Here is a 25,000-nt window from a genome sequence, read left to right on the forward strand (position 1 = left end):
ACAGTTATGTCCAAAAGAAGTATTGTTACAATTATACCATGCAATTATTGGTTCTAGATAAATTATGGAATAATATGCTATGGGAGTGCATACAATGTTCATATTAAACCTGTGATCACTGGTCAGAAACATATATTAAAAATAATTTGTAATAAACCTAAACAATATAGTTCAATGATGCTCTTCAGAGAACTATCAATATTATCAGTGAGACATTCTTTTCTATTCAAAGCATTGCTGGATTTAGCTGAAAATAATTTCGATATTCAACAGATGAGAGAAAGAATAAACCTCAGGAATTCACAGGATTCTTAGTGCGCCTCTGAAGGGCCAACTGAACATACCTACCAAATTTGAAATTTTATGTAATATTTTTATCATATGTTGGGACGATCAAGTCGGGGGTCCAGACTAAACCCTGGCTAAACGGATATGGCGAGCGAAGCGAGCCTGACGGCTGAAGTCTGAAAGTCTAAAGTTAATCCAACTAGATTTAGAGGAGTCCATGTTGTAATGACAGTATTTGAATAACATTGGTGTCTACCATTCGACAAGGCAGATAGCGCTATCTCTTTCTCGTTTTGCTATGTGCCAGTTCGTCTTTTGTAGAGTTGATAATTAACTAACAAAATATTTCATTTTAATTTTGAAAATTCATCGTGAAATTTTCAAAAAATATAATATTCCCAGCTCAATAAAATATAATTGATTATTTTAAACAAGAGTATGAACAGTTAATATATCACATCGATAAACCTGTATCAGCTACCGTCTATAGAAGGCATTGACAAGACAGAGGATCGGCAACGTTGATCCCCCATCTTTGTCCACTGCCATTATAACGTGGACCTCACTATAGCTCAAAGTGAATACATATTATAGCAACATATAAGTGACCTCCATACTCAAATGTTCTTTTTTAATGTCACAAGTTTTGGTGAAAAATGATCGTTATTGGCAGTAACAAGGAAATCAGGTCTAGAATTAACGAATTATCTGATCCGTGTTCAGTGAATCATGCTGATATTTGAGAATTTGCGATGTTTGAAGGCCTTTTTTGGAGGTTAGGATAATGCAGGTCCAGATTTGAGCCTGAGATATATATAAAAACATATGAGAGTGTGTCGAGTGTTCTATCAACTTGAGATATATTGTCTTTCTGATTCGCGGTGTCTTTTGTTAATAAGTAATGTATCTTGGATTTAGCTACGTCACTCTCAGGGTGGATAATTCATTGACCGAGCGATTGAGGTCTAAGATTCAAGTCGACGGTTTCATGAGAATCTATTACCGCATATAAGCATATAAACATATAAACATTAAGAGAAATGCCAAACCGTCAACTTGAATCTTAGACCTCACTTCGCTCGGTCAACTATTGAAATTTCTTGTCAGAAACCAACCCCGATATTCACACAACATATTAGTCGAGTAGTTTTTTAAGTCTATAGGAAACAAACAAACACACTTACAGACATTCAGATGTATAGATTATCACAGATGGAAATTAATTCGATAATACAATTAATTATTGAAATGCTATGAATTAATAATTAATTATTATTGAACGAAAAATATTTTCTTCTCCTTCTTCCTCGTGTAGTGAGGGCAGTGGGGAAGGATAAAATGACAGCGATGCCGACTTTCTGCCTCACCACTGCCTTCTACAGAGGATAGCTAATATCGGTGTATCTGATTCAATATTAACTACTTTATTGTTGTTAAAAATGATCAATTATATTTTATTAAAGGAAAATGTTTTCTATCATTGAATAATAAATTTCCATAATTGAATATTCTCAATGATCTGGCTACATTGCAAAGCAAGAAGAGGACAGCTCTATCTGCTTTGTCGAATTTTAGACAAGGATAGCAGCACCAATGTTAATAAAATTCTGCCATTATAACGTGGATTTCACTAAAAGGACATACCCTGGAAATCCATCAAGCTATAAAATACCACCCAAAATAACAGAAGTTTCACAATGAACAATAATTTTAAAACGATCAATGAAAATCAACAAGCTCTATCCTAGTTTCAAAAGAGTAGGCTATCAACAATAAAAAAATCATGTAACAATCAAATAATGAAATGTTCAAAACAACAAAGCAATTGAACTCTATTTGTAAACACCAAATGACCTCCATTAGAACTAACGCAGTGCTTTGTAAAGTCGTTTGTAAACCGGGCTTATTTCTTCCTAGTAATAATGAACTACAATATACAGTATTATAGTGAGGTCCACGTTATAATGACAGTATTTGATTGACAATGGTGTTGCTATACTTGTCTATCATTCAACAAAGCAGATAGTGCTATCCTTTCTTAACTCCGCAACGTTGTCAGATAGAAAAATATAGATATAGTTATTACTTACTTAGAAGGGAAGAGATTAATAATGTATTATAGTGTGAATATAAATATACAAGTATCATTCCAAAAGTACAAGCAAAGATCAAACACAACCGACGCCATTAATTCAGCTATTTTAGTTCATTTATTAACTCATTCATTCACTGGAATTCATTCATTCCTTGATAAACTTGTCTGATAGTTAAATATCCTGTACTATATTGAGTGAATTCTTACTATAGAGTATAGGAGTTGACCTTTTATTTTATCACTGCATTGGATTTTACTATAGAGACCATATTTGGAATGTTAACTAGTATTAACTGCGTAGGAGTGTGACTGAAATACCTTGTCTTATTATAAGGGATCATTTGAATTTGAAAAGATTATAATCAGAAAAAACTCCTATAATTGTATTCTGTGGTATTATATAAGAGAGTTGCTGGAGAGTAATCATAATGAATTGAACAGGTGTGAGAGAGAGAATGGGAAAAGGATAGAGGAGAGAGAGAAAGATTGATTGATTGATTGATTGATTGAGTACTTTATTTATGAAGATTTCAATATATACTGGATTATACACTTATATACAATAGCTTACAATACAGCAAAATTATAGATGAATTACATAATATAGACTAAGAAAATAATTATTGAACTGTATATGATATGAAAAAGCAATTTGTAATATAATAACTATGGATAATAATTATATTGTTATGCATCTACATAAATTGGCGGAGCTTTGGAAATATCATAAAGAGAGAGAGGGTGAGAGAGAGAACCACAGAGAGACAGAGGATTGGATTGAATTGCTGCCATTTTCTAAATGCTAGGAAGGTGAAGATAGGGCGCAGCCGGCCCTCTTTTACACTATTAAACTCTACAAGTTAAAAAATAGACAGGTATGGAGAGAAAATGGGAAAGTGATAGAGGAGAGAGAAAGAGAGAGAGGGTGAGAGAGAGAACCACAGAGAGACAGAGAATTGAATTGCTGCCATTATCTAAATGCTTGGAGGGTGAAGATAGGGCGCAGGCGGCCCTTTCTTACACTTAACCCTCCAATACAATACTAAGTTACAAACTAGTGGAGAACATTAGGAACATCGGAGAGAGATTAGATTCGATTAGATTAGATTTCTTTATTTATGTATGTTACAATATTTACTGGCTTATACACTAATTTATATTAAATGACGATAATGCTAGTTATTCAACGAATTTCACAAAGTATAAATAATTAATCAATGAGAATAAAGATTGAATGCATTAAATATCGATAATATAATAATGTGATGTAACTTCATAAATCGGCGGTGTTTCAACAAAAAAAAGAGGGGAAAAAGACTTATGTCTGAGAGAGGGTAGTTGAGGTGGAAAAAGAAAGAGATGCGACTGATCAAGAAGAGATGGGATTAGAGAAATAGAATGAAAATGGGAAAAAGACGGAAGAGGAGGAAAAAATAAGAGGATGATGAAGGAGAGGAATGAAAAGACGAAAAAAAAGAGGAAGAAGTGGATGATGGAGGTTTATAGAGAGAGGGGAAGGAAGAGGAGAAGGACCAAAGAATAAGAGAATAGGATGGTGGAAGAAGTAGAAAATGAGGAGAAAGAAGAAGAGGGTGAGAAGACATGGAGAAGAGGAGAAAAGAGGAGGAGGAGGGAGAGGAACAAGAACAAGAACAAGAACAAGAAGAAGAAGAACAAGAAGCAGAACAAGAAGAAGAAGAAGAAGAAGAAGAAGGAGAAGAAGAAGAAGAAGAAGAAGAAGAAGAAGAAGAAGAAGGAGGAGGAGGAGAAGAAGAAGAAGAAGAAGAAGGAGAAGAAGAAGAGGAATGTGAGTGGGGATTAGCCCATACTCAAAGGGCAAGGTCACAGCATAGCAGACATCAACCTTGTCCTCTTAAGGAGGTGGGTCTGTAAGGAGTCAGAGAAGTGGGAGAAAGAGATAGAGAATATGCAATTAAAATGCATGTGTTACGTAGAAGCAAAAGAAAGAGTGAGAGAGTGAACGACGTTGAAAATGATCTATAGATATATTGAATTTGAGATAGAGAGAATATGCAATGACAATGGAAGTAAGAAGGAGCAAAATACAGTGAGAGAGTGTGTGTGTGTGTGATAGAGAAAGAGTGAGAGAGAGAGTGAGCGAACGGTGTTGCAAAGGAATGTGTAGCAAACGAAAGAAAGAGGAGGATGAAAATAAAATCGAATAAAAAAATGATAATCTCATATGAGACAGAATGGAGCTACCACACCCTAGATAATTATCACATGACATGTGATGAGTGGGTGATAGGATAATGGATGATATTTTAAAAAAGAGGGGAAAAAAGAAAAAAGAATGAAGGGATGAACAACAAGACCAAGATGATGATGATGATGATGATGATGATGATGAAGAAGAAGAAGAAGAGAAGAAGAAGAAGAAGAAGAAGAAGAAGAAGAAGAAGAAGAAGAAGAAGAAGAAGAAGAAGTAGTAGTAGTAGAAGAAGAGGAAGATCATGGAGGTCGAGAAAATGGCAAAGTAAAGATTGGTTACAAGAAGATATCTCAATCTTTCCAAATTATATAATTGAGAAGAGAATATTATTGTCAATGGAATAAAATATACAATTCATGATTCAATATTAATAAGATATATACTTTCTTGATGAATAAATATAATAGATTATTTTGAACAAGAATGAACAGTTAATATTACATCAGATATACCGGTAGCAGCTATCCTCTATAGAAGGCAGTGGCAAGGCAGTGAATTGGCAACGCTGTTCTGCTATATCTTCCCCCACTGCCATCATAAAGTGGACCTCACTATAATAGTGATCCAATCAAATTTCATTGATAAAAAGCACTATGTATACAATCGAATTCCATTGATAGAAAGCAAAAGCTGTAAATATCAAACAATATTTTCAAGCCATTTCCATTGAAAGGTCTGCTCTTTCTAATTATCCTTTACAACATGCAAACGAGTCAAAGACACCTGGGATTCACAAGTGGATAATTTCCAATCGAAAGAGAGAGAGAGAGATAGTGAAAGAGAGAGAGAGATAGTGAAAGAGAGTGAGTGAGAGAGTTTGAGAGAGAATAAGCCACAGAGTATAAAGGAGATTGAGTAAGAGAGAGTTGTGAGAGAGTAAAAGAGAGAGACTTGACAGAGAATAATATAGAGAGAACAGTGAGAGAAAGAGTAGGAGAGAGTGAGAGAGAGTTGAGAGGAAGAGTAAGAGAGACAAAGAGAGAGAATAAGCAAGAGAGAACAGTGAGGAAAATAGTAAGAGAGAGTCGGAGAGAGATTGAATGAGAGAGAGTGGGAAAGAGTGGGAGACAATGAGTAAGAGAGTGGAAGAGTAACAGAGAGTAACAGAGACAAAGAGAGAGGGTGAGCCAGAGAGAACAGTGAGAGAATTATAGTAAAAGAGAGTGAGAGAGAGTTGATTGATCGATTGATTGATTATTTTCCTCTATTAGGGCAGAGTTAGGACACCTGGTCCTCTCTGCCACACAACCCTTAAAATTGTGAGTTGTGAAAATTGTTCAGTTGAAAGAGAGAGATTGACAGAGAGTGAGAGAGAATAAGAGAAAATTAGAGAGATTAAGAGAGAGAATAAGCCAAAGAGAACAGAAAAGAAGTAGTAAGAGAGAGTCAGAAAGAGTTGAGAGAGAGAGTGAGTGAGAGTGTGAGAGTGTGAGTGAGTAAGAGCATGTGAGAGAATAAGAGAGTGTCAGAGAGAGAGTAAGAGTGCTAAGAGAGAGAATAATATAGGAAGAACAGTGAGAGAAATAGTAAGAGAGAGAGCAGGAGAGTGTAAGAGAGAATGAGAGAGCTAAAAGAGTGAATAATATAGAAAGAAGAGGAAGAGAAAGAGTAAGAGAGAGTGAGAGAGAGTTGAGAGAGATAGAAAGAGCTAAGAGAGAGAACAGTGAGAGAAAAACAAAGAGAGAAAATAGCGGTGCACATTTTTCAAGAGAGTCCCATTAATCAAGCCAATAAAACCCTTCTGCTCACTCTGGAGGGTACTACAGGTGAATTCATTCCAAAATGTCAGCATCTCTTATAAACAGCATCCATTGCTACCTATTAAACCGATACTGAAAGTTTAAAGTTGATCTGACTATACCCTTTTTATTAGTCTGATATGTACAGCTTTTAACTGAAGCAATTAAATTGCCTCTGATATCGTGTAGATATCTCAGATATCATGTGAGATAATGGAGATTTTGTTGCTTTTTAAGTACGGTTAATTTAATTTGAACTGTGAGCATTTTAAATCCTTCAAGATTTCAGTAGGTCAAGTTTTCAGTTTGTCAAGTTATTAATCAGACCCTTGTGGATCACGTGTTATCTGCAGACTGTAATCTTCTATTTATATAAAAGCGAAATGGCACTCACTCACTCACTGACTACTGACTCACTGACTCACTCACTCACTCACTCACTGACTGACTACTGACTACTGACTCACTGACTCACTCACTCACTCACTGACTGACTGACTGACTGACTGACTCACTCACTCACTGACTGACTCACTGACTCACTGACTGACTCACTCACTCACTCACTGACTGACTGACTCACTCACTCACTCACTGACTGACTACTGACTACTGACTCACTGACTCACTCACTCACTCACTGACTGACTGACTGACTGACTGACTGACTCACTCACTCACTGACTGACTCACTGACTCACTGACTGACTCACTCACTCACTCACTGACTGACTGACTCACTCACTCACTCACTGACTGACTCACTGACTCACTGACTAACTCACTCACTCACTCACTCACTCACTCACTCACTCACTCACTCACTCACTCGCAGAACTAAAAATCTACCGGACTAAAAACGCTCAAATTTCGTAGGTATGTTCAGTTGGTCCTTTAGAGGCGCACTAAGAACGGATTTGAAAAAAATTCAAAAGATACGCCCAAAATTTGCGTTTTTCCAGCGTTTTTTCAGATTTATCAAGAACAAATGAACAGAAATTGTTCAAATTTAGTACAGAAGCTCAGCTAGGGTGTAATAATGTTGTATTAGAAGGAATTTGCAATAACGTCAAAGATACACCCATAACTAGCGTTTTTCCAGCGTTTTTTAGCTTTTTCTTAGCTTTATCCAGTACAAATGAACAGAAAATGTTCAAATTTACTACAGAAGCTCAGCTGTGGTGTAATAATGTTGTGTTAGAAGGAATTTGAAATAACGCCAAAGATACACCCAAAATTAGCGTTTTTTTTGCGTTTTCTCAGTTATTTCATCAAGTAATAGACAGAAAGTTTTCAAATTTGGTACAGAGGTTTAGCTAGGGTTTAAAAATTTTGTGATGAGGTGACTTTAATATTTCATCAAAGATACGCCCAAAATGAGCGTTTTTCTCAGCTTTTCTGCGTTTTTTCAGTACTTTGACTTTCTGATGGAATGAAGCATGCTCAAATGAAAAATGCAGGCGAGTGAAGCGAGCCCGCTGATCTCATTTTTTGACGATCCAGCCGGGGGTCCAGGGGGCGGAGCCCCCTGGCTAGACTGATATGGCGAGCGAAGCGAGCCTGACGGCTAGTATGATATAGAGGAGAGAATCGGCTTAAACATGTAGAGGATAGGAAATACACGAATCATCACGTCTCAACTACTCAACTGATTAACTTTAAATTTTGCATCTTAAAGATTTTGAAATCTAAATCCTCAATTATTAAACCATAGAGAAACAATAGCATAAGTAGATTATCCCATGGTATAGGGCGTTTATGTCGCAACTTTTACTGTTATCTCAAGCCGCTAGTTTATGTAATTCTTTCCCGTGAAGCTGTGTGACACTGGTAGTCTCTCATATTGTGCCGTTCATACACTTGAGATAACAGTAAAAGTTGCGACATAAACGCCCTTTACCATGGGATATCTACTTACGCTACTGTTTCTCTATGATTAAACCGAGGATGGTTATAAGCCCATTTCAAATTCTCCAAGATTTCAGTCTGTCAAGTTTTTAATAAGACTCTTGCGAAGCACGGGTTACCTGCTGGTCGTTGAATAAATAATTTATTCCAGGATTTTCGTAGCATTGATTATCATAAATATAAATATGATTCATGTTCCTTGGAAGTCCTTAGTTCTTATTTTTTAGTCTCTTGATAAATAAAATTGTGATGTCTTGTTGTTGTGATGGAAACTGATACAGAATATTCTCAAAACTCAAAAAACCGGATCTCACATTTTGCACACCTGAAATTAAACCGCTCCGACATTTTTATTTTATTTTATTTCTCATCACTCTACTGTTGCCAGGCCAACACAGCCGCTCCAGTAGATCTTGTTTTCAAAGTTGAGAGTGAATTTTCAAAATAGACCACGACTTTTGTTTTTCAGAAAAACAAAAACCAAAAAAAAAAAAAACGACAGCTGACTGAGAGTGGTTTGATGCGGACCACACCTTTAAAGAAGAAGAAGGAGATGATGATGAAGAATAAGGGAGTGATGAAGAAGAAGAAGAAGAAGAAGAAGAAGAAGAAGAAGAAGAAGAAGAAGAAGACAGAAGAAGCAGAAGAAGAAGCAGAAGAAGAAGGAGAAGGTGAAGAAGAAGAAGGAGAAAAAGGAGTTGCAGGAGAAGGAGAAGAAGGAGAAGGAGAAGAAGGAGAAGGAGAAGAAGGAGAAGGAGAAGAAGGAGAAGAAGGAGAAGAAGAAGAAGAAGAAGGAGAGGGAGAAATGGGTAGAGGATTGTTAAAATAATGAGAAACTGGTTTATAAAATTGAAAATCGTGAGACTGTTGGTTGAAAGAAATGGATCAAGTTCTCTTTCAATGATCTCGTTCTTGGACAATCTGCTATTATTTTTTCTGTCAAAATTAATTGCAAAAACAGCTGTCCAACGAGTTCAGCCAATTTTACACAGTTTTTTACAAAAAAATAAAGATTGGTTCCTTCAAAATGGAAGAACGAAGTAATCGTTTGCATACAAAATTATCCTGTCCTATAAATATATGAGTGGCACAGTTTATCAGTCAATATTCTAGCTCAAATTGCTGGTTATAAACTTTTCTGCTTTTTGATCCTTGTTTTGTAGTAACTTCTATGCCCGGACTCACAAACGTCTGTTAAATTTAACCGCAATTAAATGATATCATCGCACAGTCAATCAACTCGTTCTCTTGACATTGGTCTCGTTAGATGACGCCAATTAACCGCGGTTAAATTTAATAGACGTACAAGTCGTACGTGCAATTAGGAGTTTGAATATTACTTTTGAACAATTTCTTGTATCTATTCCCAATAAAATTGACAAATTTCTCCAACACTAAAAAGATGTGACAACACCATTCATCATTACTTAGGTGTGTCAAAAACTGATAATCTACTAGTAGTTCTGTGAACAGAAGACCTCACGCAGTATTCTCATCCACAAGTACCTGACAGAAACTATAGACCTTATGGAAATACAGCAATAGACTGGCTTCTCCACACATCTGTGTAATCACTTGTCAGCTGATGTATGATGAATAGTTCTATAGTCTGATTTTTACTCTAATATTGGCGTATGAAGGAGGCTCCATTTTCCTTTTATATTATCCTTGAAATGCGAAATTTCCAAAAACCTTGTATATACGACGACGAGCAATTAAAAAAGGAACATATCTGTCAAATTTCATGAAAATCTATTACCGCGTTTCGTCGTAAATGCGCAACATATAAACATTTAAACATTTGAACATTCAAACATTTAAACATTCAAACATTTGAACATTAAGAGAAATGCCAAACCGTCGACTCGAATCTTACACCTCACTTCGCTCGGTCAATTAAGTCCTTGTTATGCTAAGTCCAATAATGGCAAAGTCCCATTACGAAAGATGCTTTCTTCTAGCAAAGACCTTGACTTAGCTGCTTGAGACTGATTCAACTGACTTGATTTGAACTTGAAACTCAACCTGTTCTATTATGTAATTCAAATTAGCTTAACTAGTATGGCGTGACTTTTATAGTTTACCGTTTCTTTCCTACACTTTACTGTACTATACTATAGTGTGGTCTACGTTAAGGTGCGTACAGATTTACGCGCCGCGAACATGAGCAATTCACTTTTAATCAGCTGATGCCAAGCTTTTTATATCCATATCTAATACCGTCTCTGTAAAAATACAGCTGATTAAAAGTAAATTGCTCATGTTCGCGGCGCGTATATCTGTACGCTCCTTTATGGTGGCAGATTTGATTAACATTGGTGCTGCTATCCTTGTCTATCATTTGACAAAGCAAATAGCGCTATCCTTTTCTACCTCCTTCCATAGTGAGGTCCATGTTATAATGACAATGTTTGATTTGCAATGGTATTGCTATCCTTGTATATCATTCAACAAAGCTAATAGCTCTATCTCTTTCTCGCTTTGCTCTGTTGCCAGATCGTCTCTCAAAAATGTAGGATTGATAATTGATTAACAAAATATTTCATCAAAATTATGGAAATTCATTATGAAAAAATTAAAAAATATAATTTCTGGCTTAATAAAATATGATTGATTATTATGAACGAGAACGAACAGTTAATATTACATCAATAAACCTGTATCAGCTACCGTCTATAGAAGGCATTGACAAGACAGAGGATCGGTAACGTTTTTCTCCTTTCTCCTATGAAATAATTAAATAATATAATCTCTTGCTTAATAAAATATAATTGATTATTTTAAACGAGAACGAACATTTAATATTACATCAATAAACCTGTATCAGCTACCGTCTATAGAAGGCATTGACAAGACTGAGGTTCGGCAACCACAGATATATATTCAGACAAATTTTGACTAGATTTATAATTTTTATATTCAATATTTTATAGTGAGGTCCACGTTATAATGGCAGTGTTTGATTAGAAATGATATTGCTATCCTTGTCTATCATTCAACAAAGCGGATAGCGCTATCTCTTTCTCGCTTTGCTCTGTTGTCAGATCGTCTTTCAACAATAGTATATAATTAATAATTGATTCACAAAATATTACATCCTAGTTATAAAAATCTACTATGAAATTATTATTGAAAAATATTATTTCTTGCTTAATAAAATATAATTGATTATTATGAACGAGAACGAACAGTTAATATTACATCAATAAACCTTTATCAGCTACCGTCTATGGAAGGCATTGACAAGACAGAGGCTCGGCAACGTTTTTCTCCTATCTTTCTCCACTGCCATTATAACGTGGACCTTACTGTAGTGTGAAGATGAATTATGACTTGTGTTATATAGATAGAAGCCAATCATGGAGTTGACAGTGATATTGCTAATTGTGAACTTGCGTCATTAACAGACAAACTTCTCAGTTCACGACGCAACTTTGAAACTCGTGTTACAAACCTGAAGTGAGGTTTGCACCACCAATGAGATCTACTTCAAACTGTCATCTATATAATAAGAGAGAGAAGAGTTGTGTTTGTTCGCATCAAAGCATGTCCACTTGTGGATTGCATACCAGAAAAACGGGAATGATTTAGATCTCCAAATTTTGCACATACATTCTAAAAATATCAATCTCGTGCACCTTTAAGGCCAAATTTCAATTTGTCCTCTAGATTTTTCAGAATTAATGAATGTTCAAATTTCATTCATGAGACATGAATTGAATATATACAAAAATGCTAATTTAGACCATGAATACATACCGTTAGTATAGAACTACAATTGACCGAGCGAAGTGAGGTCTAAGATTCAAGTCGACGGTTTGGCATTTCTCTTTATGGTTAAATGTTTTGACAGGTATGTTCCTTTTTAAATTGCGCGTCGACGTTTATACAAGGTTTTTATAAATTTTGAACTCCAAGGATAATATAAAAGGAAAATGAGCCTCCTTCATACGCCAAAATTAGAGTAAAAATCAGACTATAGAATTATTCATCATAAATCAGCAGTCGAGTGGATTATAAATTGCATGCCATGACACATGCAATTCAATATCTCAATGTAACTTGGTGAAAAATTAGCTGCTGTGTGGACTATTAATTGCATGCCTCATTGAATGAAATTTTTATGCACTATCAAATGAACTATTGATTGCATGCAGTTAATAACTAAAATAACATGGTATTGTCTCTCGACCTTTCTCTGCTTTGAACTCGGGACAGTATGTCTTGAAGGAGATTAGCTTTTGATGTTAGCATTTTTGATTCACCAACCCCAACAGCCATTAGCCGTTTTCACTCCGATTTCTCGCCGACACGACATACAGACAGGATTTACTCTGAAGGACAGTATAAGAGGAGGCTGTGGTCTATAGCTGCGGGAGGTCTACTGTTCACAGAACTACCAGTATAGTCTAAGAAAATAATTATTGAACTGTATATGATTATGAAGGAAGCAATTTTGAATAACTATAGATAATATTGTTATGCATCTACATAAATTGGCGAAGCTTAGGACATATCAATGTCCATTCTTCGGGAAGAATATTCAAAATATCCTTCCCACTAACTCTCTACAAAAGAGAGAGAGTGCCACTAACTTTCTACCAGAGATTGATTGATTGATTGAGTACTTTTATTTATGTAGATTACAATATATACTGGCTTATACACTTATATACAATAGCTTACAATACAGCAAAATTATAGATGAATTTACATAATATAGACTAAGAAAATAATTATTGAACTGTATATGATATGAAAAAGTAATTTGTAATATAATAACTATAGATAATTAAATTGTTATGCATCTACATAAATTGGCGGAGCTTTGGACATATCAATGTCCATTCTTCGGAAAGAATATTAAAAATATCCTCCCCACTAACTCTCTACCAAAAGAGAGAGAGAGTGCCTGATGAATTTTGACAAATTTTGTTAATTTTGTTTCTCTTTGTGTATTGTTGCAGATCGGAGACGCACTTGGAGGATGAAGGCGAATGCCAGGCTGAGACAGGTCCGGGGGCGGGCTCGTGTGGGGTGGGGGGAATCAAGCACAAGATAGTAGTGATGGGGGGCGGCCAGGGTGGGGAAATCATCCCTCATACAACAGTTCCTCTACTCCACGTTCACGCCTAAGTACAAGCGAACCGTTGAGGAGATGCATCATGGCGATTTCACTGGTAAATAAATATTATGGATTAACATAGTATTCAATATTATCAAATCATTCACGACTACACAATTCCTAGTAGAATATCACAGGCTAAAACCCAAAAGTTCCAAATTCTAATTTATACGGTACATCAGTCCAAATGAAGCTAGATTTCACTTCCACATTTTTGCAGTTACCCAATCTACAATCCAAAGCAAACAAAAATAGAATATCAAAAGTAGTACTATTGTACTATAGAAGTAGTACTAGTATATCAAAAGTAGTACTAAGTAGTAATATCAAAAGTTCTACTAAAAAAGTAGTAAAAGAGTAATACAGTTATTGTATTAAAGTATTGTACCCAAGTAAAGTGTTGGAATAATCTACAGATGGAAATAAATTGGAATTTGCATTTGTTCAAATGCCAATCAATGAATAATTATTATTAAACGAAAATCCCAATTAAATGCTGTAAATCACCCCGAAGACTTCTGCTACTGCAAATATTGACAACAGGGTAAACAGCTATGGTGAGGTCCACATTATAATGGCAGTAGATAAAGATAGGAGAATAGCGATGTCGATTCTCTGCATTAATTAATTTTATTTCTACACTGTCAAAAACATAATTGGCATCGTTGTGGACCTAGAAAAGGATAGTACCACCGGCTTTGTCGAATGATAGATAAGGATATCAAAACCAAAATTGATCAAATACTGTCATTATAACGTGGACCTCACTATAGATGGAAATATTGTTGTCAATATTTGCAGTAGCAGTCTTCGGGGTGATTCACAGCATTCAATTAGGATTTTCGTTTAATAATAATTATTGGGAGAGTGTTTCAAAAAGTATAGTACTGTATTGTTAAAATTATTCAGAATGGAGCTGAATTGCCACATACCACAGTATAAGTGAACGAATCCGGTACACTGAGAATTTGATACCCATGAGTTCAAATGAGACTGTTCATACTCGTTGTATGAACGCCGCCGTACTGAGTAGAAATTAATAGTCACATTTGACTCATGAAAGTTATATATTTTTTTGCCATAGTCATTCAATCTCAGCTGTTTCCCATGCATGAAATCAAGCCGGTAAACAGCTGTATGCAGAACAAATAGACATATGATTCTCATTACAGTACAGCATACTCTACTGTAATGAACCACGTGTTTTCTTTACAGTCGAGTATGTTTCCTAGTTCCGAAATAGGAACAGCAAAACTGCTACAAAGACCAACCTTCCAGCGCTCCATGTAGAAGATTTATCAACTTCCACAAAATTCCTGATTCGGAATTTGTGAACTAGGTTATTCTGTTGTATATCCATACTTTTTCACTGTTAAAATTGAACTTGAATTTTAAAAAACACTTTTGAAGTGAAAATGCTCTTACTTTTGTAGTGACCTGTTGTTGGTCATCATCAGACTGTGGGAATTTACTCAGATGACCAAAGTAAGTGCATTTTCACTTCAAAAGTGTTTTCTAAAATTCAAGTTTAACTAGGTTATGTTTATAGGATGCATGTAGTAACTTCATTACAAGCAGGTAATGTTTTCTATTTCTCAATTATTCTTCTTTGGATTATTATGACAAAAAATAGTGTACGCTACTTGGACGTGAATGTATTTTGCAGTGCTCGAATGGAATTCTAGTCTCGGCTAACGCCTCGACCAGAAAAATCATTTCCGCCTGCAAATGGCCCCTTCCCGTCCATGTGACGTAAGATACTATTACTGTATTGGTCGTTGACTTTTATAGTGATGAGAATATTATGAATAGTGAGAATTATGTTCTTAACAATATTTTTACTAAATTGCAAGCGGATGATAGAGAAGAATCATAGTTGAGTAAACAATTAGCAACAGTAAATCGTTTCAAAAAGAATCCTATGTTATTGAAAGTATGTAGAATAACGATTAAAAATGAAGTGAACACAAAAAACGTCTAGTCAGCTTCCTCTCCTAAGCACTAGATGATAATGAAACGATCATTTTCAAGATATGACTGATATCCTTGTAGACTCCCATATATGTTTCTCCGACCCTCATCCCACAATAACCCAGTTTTCTGGAACCTTGGACATTTTGATGTACTAGTCTCGGTTGTTACAGCATTATCAATGTCTAGTAGCCTACTTAAAAACAAGGGTTTAAATATTTTCTTGTTGTTTTTCCAGTGGCCGGAGTCCACCTAACCCTGGACATCCTAGATACATCTGGCTCGTTTGAATTCCCCGCTATGCGAGCGCTGTCCATCTCGTCAGCTGATGCTTTCATCCTTGTCTACTCAGTGGTGGATGCGGCCACCTTTGACGAAGCACGGGTGATCCGCGACCAGATCATTGAGACCAAGGGCAACCGGGCTGTGCCCATTGTGGTCGTGGGGAACAAGCTGGATTTGGCTGATGAGGGCCGAGAGGTATGTGAAATTTATCAGAAATAGCACAAAAATATACAGAGTGTCCCATGAGAGGTGTAAAAGCTGAAGACCATGGATTCTACATGAAATTTGCAACAAAAAATGTTTAGTAACATTTTCTTATATCGACCTTAGTTTTCGAGATATGTAGATATTTTTCAAAAACGTCAATAGTGAGGCAGTGGAGAAAGATAGGTGAAAAATGTTGATGATCCTCTGTCTTGTCAATGCCTTCTATAGACGATAGCTGATACATGTTTATTGATTAATAAAAAACCATATAGAAACTTGTAGTACCCTTTATTATTAAAAAACTTAAAAATATTTCAACGACAAGTTTTGACCATAACTCAGGTCATTCTCAAGTTGAAATGTAGAAAATATGATATTTTAGAGTTTTTAATAATGAAGGGTACTACAAGTTTTTATATGGTTTTTATTAATTTGTACTAAAGTATCTCATTTAAGTGAAGTGTTTTTATGTTTATTGATGTAATATCAACTGTTCATTCTCGTTTGAAATAATAAATAATTATATTTTATCAAGCCATAAATTATATCTTTCAATGATTTCATAATGAATTTTCATAATTATGATGAAATATTTTGTTAATTGAATTATCAATTCTACATTGTTAGAAGACGATCTGGCAACAGAGCAAAGCGAGAAAGAGATAGGGCTATCCGCTTTGTTGAATGATAGACAAGGATAACAATGGTATTGCTAATCAAACACTGCCATTATAACGCGGACCTCACTATAGAAAACTATCAGTCAAAATCTAATTCTAAGGATACGGTTGAAAAAAAAAGATATTTTGAATAAGATCCATATAATTCGTTCCATTGTTTGATTATTTGAACTTCTAATGAGCGTTCAAAGTTGAAAAATGACATACGTCGAGTTCAAAGTTAAATTTCAAACAGTTTGAACGATCAATATTGTTCTACATTGATTTCATTTACTGTTATTACATTGATCTAGTTATCGATGTGTGATTAATTGTAATACCTTATTTTTATTCATTTATTCATAGACAATAGATACAATGCAGGTAAAAACAACAGGCATTCGCCCAAATCTGCTTTAAACCTTAATTTGGAATACACAGTCTAGAGGTTATGTAAATGATCACTTAATTCACACACTACTTTGAGTCCAAAAAAATGTATGTACTACAATAGTTTTGAATTTATCAGATTAATTAATTTTAAAATACAAATCCAAACAAAAATCTTCCTTCACAATCACAAAAAAAATATTAAAAATTTCACTTAAATCCACAAAAATTATACTCATGTTAAAATTCGAAACAATTTCATCTGTTTTTTACCATATTACTATTCTATTTTCAATATTTTTCTCACTTTTTCAGGTGTCATTCGAAACGACAGAGTCGATAGTAACAGTGGACTGGGAGAACGGATTTGTAGAGGCGTCAGCTAAGGATAATATCAACGTCACACAGGTAAGTTGATAAAGTGTTTTCAAAATGTTGTAGTTCCTGTATTATTGGTAATAGGGAATGAGAAACATACACATCTTATAGGAAAATTAATTCTCTACAAAAAAGGTTCTGTGCAAATTTTTGATAGGATGTGTAGTTTTGGAGATATAATTGAAAAACTAGATCTCTGCCAATCACACTTGAAATCAGCTCAAATTTTGCTTTTATTATTGGATATGTCCATGGCAGTACGAGATTCAGAGAATACGATTCTTGTAGAGAAATTTGTCCTCTACAAAAAAGATTCTTTGCAAGTTTTTGATAGGATGTGTAGTTTTGGAGATATAATTGAAAAACTGAATCCCTGTCAATTACGCTTGAAATAGCCTCAAATTTCACTTCTATCATTGACAAAGCAAGTTTAAAAAATACAAATCTTGTAGAAAAATTTATTTCCTTCAAAAAATGTCATCTACAAAATTTGAATAGGATGTGTAGTTTTGGAAATATTATTGAAAAACCAAATCCCTGTCAATCACGCTTCAAATCTGCTCGAATTCTGCTTCTATTATTGACTATGCAGGATTCAGAGATATGTATCTTGTAGAAAACTCATTTCCCACAAAAAAAGGTTTTCTACAAATTTTTGATATGATGTGTAGTTTTCGAGATATAATTGAAAAACTGAAACTCTGTCTGAGATCGCAATATTCCTAGTCAAAGATTCAGAGCAAGAACAGCAGTCAACCGTCTTTGAAATCTGATGGTTGAGGGAACACTAGCACAGCCAAGCGGCAGAAATATTGTAACTGTACCGGACAGTGACTCAGTTTTATTAAAATTGTGACCTTACCTCTCAATATTCCGCAAAATTACAATAGACATGATTTGTAGAAAATTTATTGGGCTACAAATTATGTTCAGTCACATTTTTCTGTATCTATCAAAATAAAGCCGCAATTGACCGAATAACATGAAAGTGTTGCATTTCCAGCTTCAACAGTCATCAACAAAAGTTGTATAATTTCTTATGGGAATAGTCGACATTACAATAAAAGACTATGATATTGTAGAGAATTTTGTGCTCTAAAATAAAGTATTCCTACAAAATTTGGTTATTGTCAACCATTTGGAACTTAGAATCAATAAACTGTTGATTATTGTTAGAACTTGACCGAAGAAGTATGTTCAAAAGCTCTATTACTTCCTCCCTATAAATTTTTGAGACATGATTTTGTGATAGTTTTGTAGACAATTTTATGCTCTATAAAAAAGGTCATATTCAAAATTCAGTTCAAGTACAAGGTTAAGAAGTTATTAACGAAAAACAATGGATACATACAAGAATTTTGTGGAAAGTTGACTTTTCAGAGCATTCTAGCTGTTCCACTAATTATTTTAAAATCAAAGTAACTGATACATCTTGTACAGAATTAAATTTTAAACAAGAAAGGTTGTGACAATATTTCCTTTAAACTCAACCGTTATAGAGTTATAAGCGAAAAATCGGGAAAGTGTTACAATTCTTCATCAAATGAGACCTGAAAATTCTCAAGTAGAGCTGCCTACTTGAGAGACCATTGGTATTGAAAACATGAATGCTCACGACATCTAACGGGAGAATCTGTAACTAGAGTTATTTGAGGATATCGTACATGGCTTCAGTTTTATGCTAATTACAAGCTTATTGTTCGTTAAATCAAGAAATATCATATGAAATAATCTGTAGAAAACAATTTTTTACATCATTTTCAATAATAATATCACCTACTGAACCAGAAACTTCTCGGTATTTCATTGAAAACCATCGCTAAAAATGATCTCTTCAAATAGTCACATCAACTTATTTTACTACATTATCTGTTTTATTCGTTATTCGATTGCTAATAAAATAGATGGAACGTGTGTAAAAATTCATTCTCTACAAATAATGTTCAGTGATATTTTTCGATTAAGTGAACCGTAAACTTGAAATTTGAAGAAAACTTCACTCATACTGCAAAACAAGTTCTGATAGTTCCAGCTTCTGACGCTAGGTGTCAGGAGCGTTCAGTCTTTCAATTTCTTCACAGCGCTTCAGCAATCATTCTCTCAGATCAAGAGAGTGTTTTCAAGATAGACTGATAAATTTTGGTATTCGCTCCAGTTTTTTGCTTATAACTCTGGAACTAAGCGGTTTTATGAAATTTTACAAAAATACAATTTTGTAGGGAATGAGATTTCCTATCAGAATATACCCAATTGAAGCTTCAAATAAGAAAAATAGCAGAGTCATGGAGCTTCAAAACTAACAAATTGATACTGAAGTGTACCCCAATATTTATGATGCATCTCAAAGTGCCAAAAGGAAACTCTTTTATGGTAAAGGTCAGTTTTTCAAGCTGAAAATTGCATTTTCCACAGGTGTTCAAAGAACTGCTGACCCAGGCGAAAGTCAAATACAACCTGAGCCCAGCTTTGAGACGCCGACGCCGTCAATCTCTGCCGATGACGCAGGGGGGTCTGGGTGGAGGTGCGAACACCCCCAACCCCGCCATTCCCTCTGCCGCACAGTTGGCTCACCTGCAACGCATACAGGAAAAGCATGCCGCCTCCGGGGGCGGAGCTGTGGGGGCGGGCGGCAAGAGGAATTCCTGTGTCATATCGTAGGGCACACTCTTCAGAAGTTCAATATCCTATTTTAAAGTTTTGATTCGAGGTAGGAGATATAAGAAACAACAAGTTTTGAGGATTTGAGGCAAGGTAGAGGCATGCGTCAACCTTACAGCTTTTGGATACTGGTTAGTTGATGTAAGGATTTCAGGCAAGGTAGAGGAAAGGTTGAGGCATGCCTCAACACAAGGGTGAAACTAGCTTATGAAAACTGAAGAATTTTGCATTTTATTCTTTAAGAAGTAAGTTTTGATGATCTGAGGCAAGGTTGAGGCATGCGTCAAGCTTACAGCTTTCAGATAATGGTTGGTTGATGAGAGGATTTGAGGCAAGGTAGAGAAAAGTTTGAGGCATGCCTCAACACAAAGGTGTAAAAACCTTTAAGGTGTCAACACCTTATAAAATACTGGAGAATTCGCACATTATTTTTTTAGGAAGCAAGTTTTGAGGATTTGAGGCAAGGTTGAGGCATGCATCAACCTTACAGCTTTCAGATAATGGTTGGTTAATGAGAAGACTCGAGTAAAGGTAGAGGAAAGGTTGAGGCATGCCTAAACACAAGGGGGCATGCTTTACGACCAACTGGAGAATTTTGTTTTAAGCTTAGATTGTCTTATTCAACTGTCTTATCCAGCCAGTAGATATTAGAAGAGTATTCATTATCGTTTTTGAATATTAGAGGCAAGATAGGGTTGAGAAAGCCTTTTTGAGGCAATTTATTTCGTGTGTCATATCATAGAACACATTTCAGAAATCTATTATTCGTTTTTCAAGATTGAGGCTAGGTAGGGAAATAAATGACAAGACTGTAGCTTTTGAATAATGGATAAGGCAAGGTTGAGGCATGCCTCGACGCAAGAGGGGAATTTCTGACATAGAACTGAACAATAATTATGTTTCAAGCTTAGTTGAGAATACTTTCATTAAGCTTTTGTTAAAAACTGGACTAATTTTGAGACGATTTTTGAGATAAAGTTCTAATATTATGAAAAGTATTCTTGTTTGACATTGGAAATCTTTTCTTGACAGTTTGGATTTATTCAACAAGTTGAATTATTCTAATAAGAATAATTCAGTAAATGAGAAAATAATTTGTCAGAGTCATTTAGGCTTTGAAGCTATGTAGTATGGGATTGTCTTCAGGGTTACTCAGTTCATATATGAAGAGATTGTAAACGTTTCCAAAAATTTGGTTCATACAGTATTCAGTATGATCTATCTTATTTTTCATACAATTCATTGTTCCAGAATTTTTCAACTGACAATGATCGGTTCCATTGTCGGCACTCTCTCTTATTTTCCCACAATAAAAATAATAAGAGATCCTGATGGAAAGCAAAATTTAAAAATAGTTCATCATAATAATGAAATTTATTATGAAGGAAAAGAGTTACCTAAAAAAGTGAATAAAAACCCAATTCCATATAGAATTGTGATGTTCCAATTATTTATTTGAATGAATAGTATTTTGTATAAAATAATACCGTAGTATAAGAGACTAAGAAACTAAGAAATACTGCTACAATTATATATTTGTTCTGAAATAAATACTACAATTTTTATTGTCTTCTATTAATACTTCAATATTATAATTAGTCATGAAAGCGTTTAAAATTATTTGTTCTTCGTAATCTTTACTATATTATAGATTTAATTTATGTAATTTATCTTGATAACAAAATAAGAATTTATACTTCCAATTTTTTTGAAATTTTCCGAGTCTTTTTAGTTTTAAATATCTCATAATATCTACCTCTATAACTCATTGAATTTTCATCTAAGTTATGTACTTTATTATGATAATAAAATAAATTGTTTTCCTCCCATTTTCTTGAGATTTTCAAAGTCTTATCAGTCTTATAAAACCCTTAATTACTACCTCCATTATTCTTTGAATGTTCTCTCTTCTTCCAAGTTTACAAAACAGCTTCACACTTGAGTATTTGTAATTAATTTGAACATTCTTTATTGATTGATACAATAAGTACATCATCAAGACTGATAGGGAGAGAAAAAATAAGGTAACCTTGTGCTATTCCTCTCCGAAATTTATATAAGGTAACACATAGTCAGAAATAGGTTGAGTCTTGTAGTTGTTTACTTCACAAAATTTTTAGTTCTTAATTATTTGTGAGAGATTATTTCAGAAGAGGAATTTGAAGAACAGCCAGTGCTTTAGGTGAGTTCCATACAACCAAAAAGTTGTTGGAGAACTAAAAATCAACATTATGGATGAGAAAAAATGAAGTATTTAAATATAGGGCTACGCGAATAATTGTTTATTAATAAAATTATTATTTCATAGTACCCTTGTTTCCGAAACATTTTTATACAGACACAACACACAAAGTTCAAAATTATTTACGGTTAGTTCAACCTTCTGGTAGTCGCGCTCTACTCAATCACACGAGCAGTCGCGTGTTGTATTTTTTACAACATCCAATTTTCCAAGTATTATGTACTCTGTTTACTGTCAAAACATATTAATTAATTGTATAATTACTTTTCCCATCTTCTTGGATTATTTAACGCCTATGAACATTTGGATGATTACCATTTCATAGCCCAATAAGGTACATCAAGCAAAGCCATCAATGCTGTGTTATTGGTTCGCTTACAGTCACCCTTGCACTGTGGCGACTAAATGGCACCTAAAGACTGAACCATTGCTCGGTTGATACTGCAACTCAGTGGAGTGAAGGGGGGAAAGTTCAGGAATGCATACAGACTCATTCACTGACACTACCCCATCCAATAATTTTGTGCAGCAAAAAACTGACACTGTTGTACCTTTTACAACAGCGCGACTGCCGGAAGGTTAACTCATTCATAGAATAGAATTTAAATTTTCTGAGGAGAATATTATACAATGGTCATTACCACTTATTGGCTCAGGAGTAGTAATGATTATTTGCCAGTTTATTTCAATTAAATTGAATAATTTGAAGTAAATTATTAATCATCAAGTATTATTGCTTAAATGTGTGAAGTATTTATGTATATCAAGCAAATTAATTAATTCCTGTATTTTACTTCCAGTATGAATCAATCTATCATTGATATATATATTTTTGTTGACTTTTTACACTATGGTACTGTCTGAAATAAATGCAAATATAAATATTCAATAAGTTTGATATCAATGTTTTCCTATATATGGTTAATTTATAAATGATTTGTTTATCATTTATTATGGTTTGTATAGATGGTTTACAATCATCTCTTGCGATGTCTTTCAATTGTAAGTTGACAAACCTCTTTAGATTCTGTGAAGTGAACAACTACAAGACTTAACCTATTTCGGACTATGTGTAACCTTATCTAAATTTGGGAGAGGAATATAGCACAAGGTTACCTTATTTTTCTCTACCTATCATTTTTGATGATGAACTTGTTGTATGAATCAATAGATGAAGATGAAGATTCCAGCTTGATATTATATATTACCATCTTTATTCCCATATTATAATATATAATGTATTATATTCCCAGCTTTATATTCCCATCATATTTATTAAAATTTATTATGAACTACGTTCATCACAATGATAATCTTTCTACCTTGTAACTTTTAAATACAATAATTTGTTGTGATTATATTATTGTATTAAGCTGGGTTTACACCAAAGTTATTAACAAAATGTTAGTAACTTAATCCTTATAGATTCTATTAGATTGAACATAACTTATCATACACATGATGAAGATGTGTGTTTGTCAACTTCCGTTCAATCTAATAGAATCTATAAGGATTAAGTTATTAACATTTTGTTAATAACTTTGGTGTAAACGCAGCTTTACATACTTTTCATTCTATTGAAATGCAATAAACGTTATCAAGTAGGTACCCTATTTTATTTAATTATGCTTTGATGATTTTAGTAGCCCTATAGAGGAAAGTGGGTATATATTTTGATGATTTATGATCATACCTTCTAGAATATCATAAAAATAGTATTGAGTATTTTGTAGAATGTCTTAAAAAGTGCTGGAACACTATAATAAGACTAATGTTTTTGTTCCTACTTTTCTTTAATATGATTCCAATTTATATTGGGCAAAGTTGGGATGAAGCCGGCCCTTTCCTGAACTTTGTCCCAATTATTGGAATAGATGCGAAAATATTTAAAAAGTGTTTATCTATTTATTTAGATACTAACATACTTTGTTTGAATTTAGACTGTAGTTTGAAATAAATATTATACCTACCTACTCTGTTACCTAGGATAATAGATAATTCTGATCACTAAAGCTGCGTTTACACCATAGTTATGAACAAAATGTTAATAACTTAATCCTTATAGATTCTATTAGATTGAACGGAACTTGACAAACACATATGTTCATCATGTGTATGATAAGTTATTTTCAATCTAAGAATCTATAAGGATTAAATAAAATGTTTATTTTTCCGTCCTTATAGATTCTATTAGATTGAACGGAACTTGACAAACACAATCATATGTTCATCATGTGTATGATAAGTTGTATCAATCTAAAATAGAATCTATAAGGAAGGAGAAATAAACATTATGTTAATAACTTTGCTGTAATCGCAGCTTAAGCTACAAAGTTGATTATATTCAATGTCAAAATATTGTAGATTATTCAATAATTTATTGAAATGAATAATTAAAACTTACTTATATTCTCATTTCATTGAACTGATCATAATTGACTAGACTATCATGTTTTCAGAACGATACAATAAATCTTCCATGTCTAAAAATGTCCAAATTTTGTTGAAATTCAACAAATCTAGTAAAAAAGATAAAGCCACTGACATAATATTGACAATAACACAAGTGAAAAGTACCAAATTGAACCAAAAACACACTGTAGAAGTTTATTGAATGAAAATTGAAACAGATGAATTTTGTCAAAATTTCATCAGTAACTGAAATTTATTAAGATTTTATTTTGAATTCAAACTAGGACGTATTATTCTCAACTATTCACTATAATAATATTCCTATCTTGTCAACTATCATTTTGAGATTAGAGATTATAGAGATGATTTAAAAATGTGTCGATCTGGTATTTTAATTTAAGAATTGTAAT

At 34.0% G+C, this 25,000-nt stretch overlaps 1 protein-coding gene across 1 annotated transcript in view; it reads left to right on the forward strand.

Annotated features, from left to right (window-relative positions):
• The window catches only part of LOC111046719 (ras-related protein Rap-2b-like), a 435,025-nt gene extending 413,101 nt beyond the window's left edge, over positions 1-21,924 (forward strand). The window contains 5 exon segments of the mRNA XM_039436492.1: positions 13,231-13,333; positions 13,335-13,443; positions 15,598-15,839; positions 17,216-17,308; positions 19,691-21,924. Coding sequence (XP_039292426.1) covers positions 13,231-13,333; positions 13,335-13,443; positions 15,598-15,839; positions 17,216-17,308; positions 19,691-19,936 — 793 coding nt within the window. The 3' untranslated portion in view covers positions 19,937-21,924.
• Positions 21,925-25,000: the final 3,076 nt, after the last annotated feature.

The sequence above is a fragment of the Nilaparvata lugens genome, chromosome 10 (assembly GCF_014356525.2).
Source record: "Nilaparvata lugens isolate BPH chromosome 10, ASM1435652v1, whole genome shotgun sequence".
In the NCBI taxonomy this organism is placed as follows: Eukaryota; Metazoa; Arthropoda; class Insecta; order Hemiptera; family Delphacidae; genus Nilaparvata; species Nilaparvata lugens.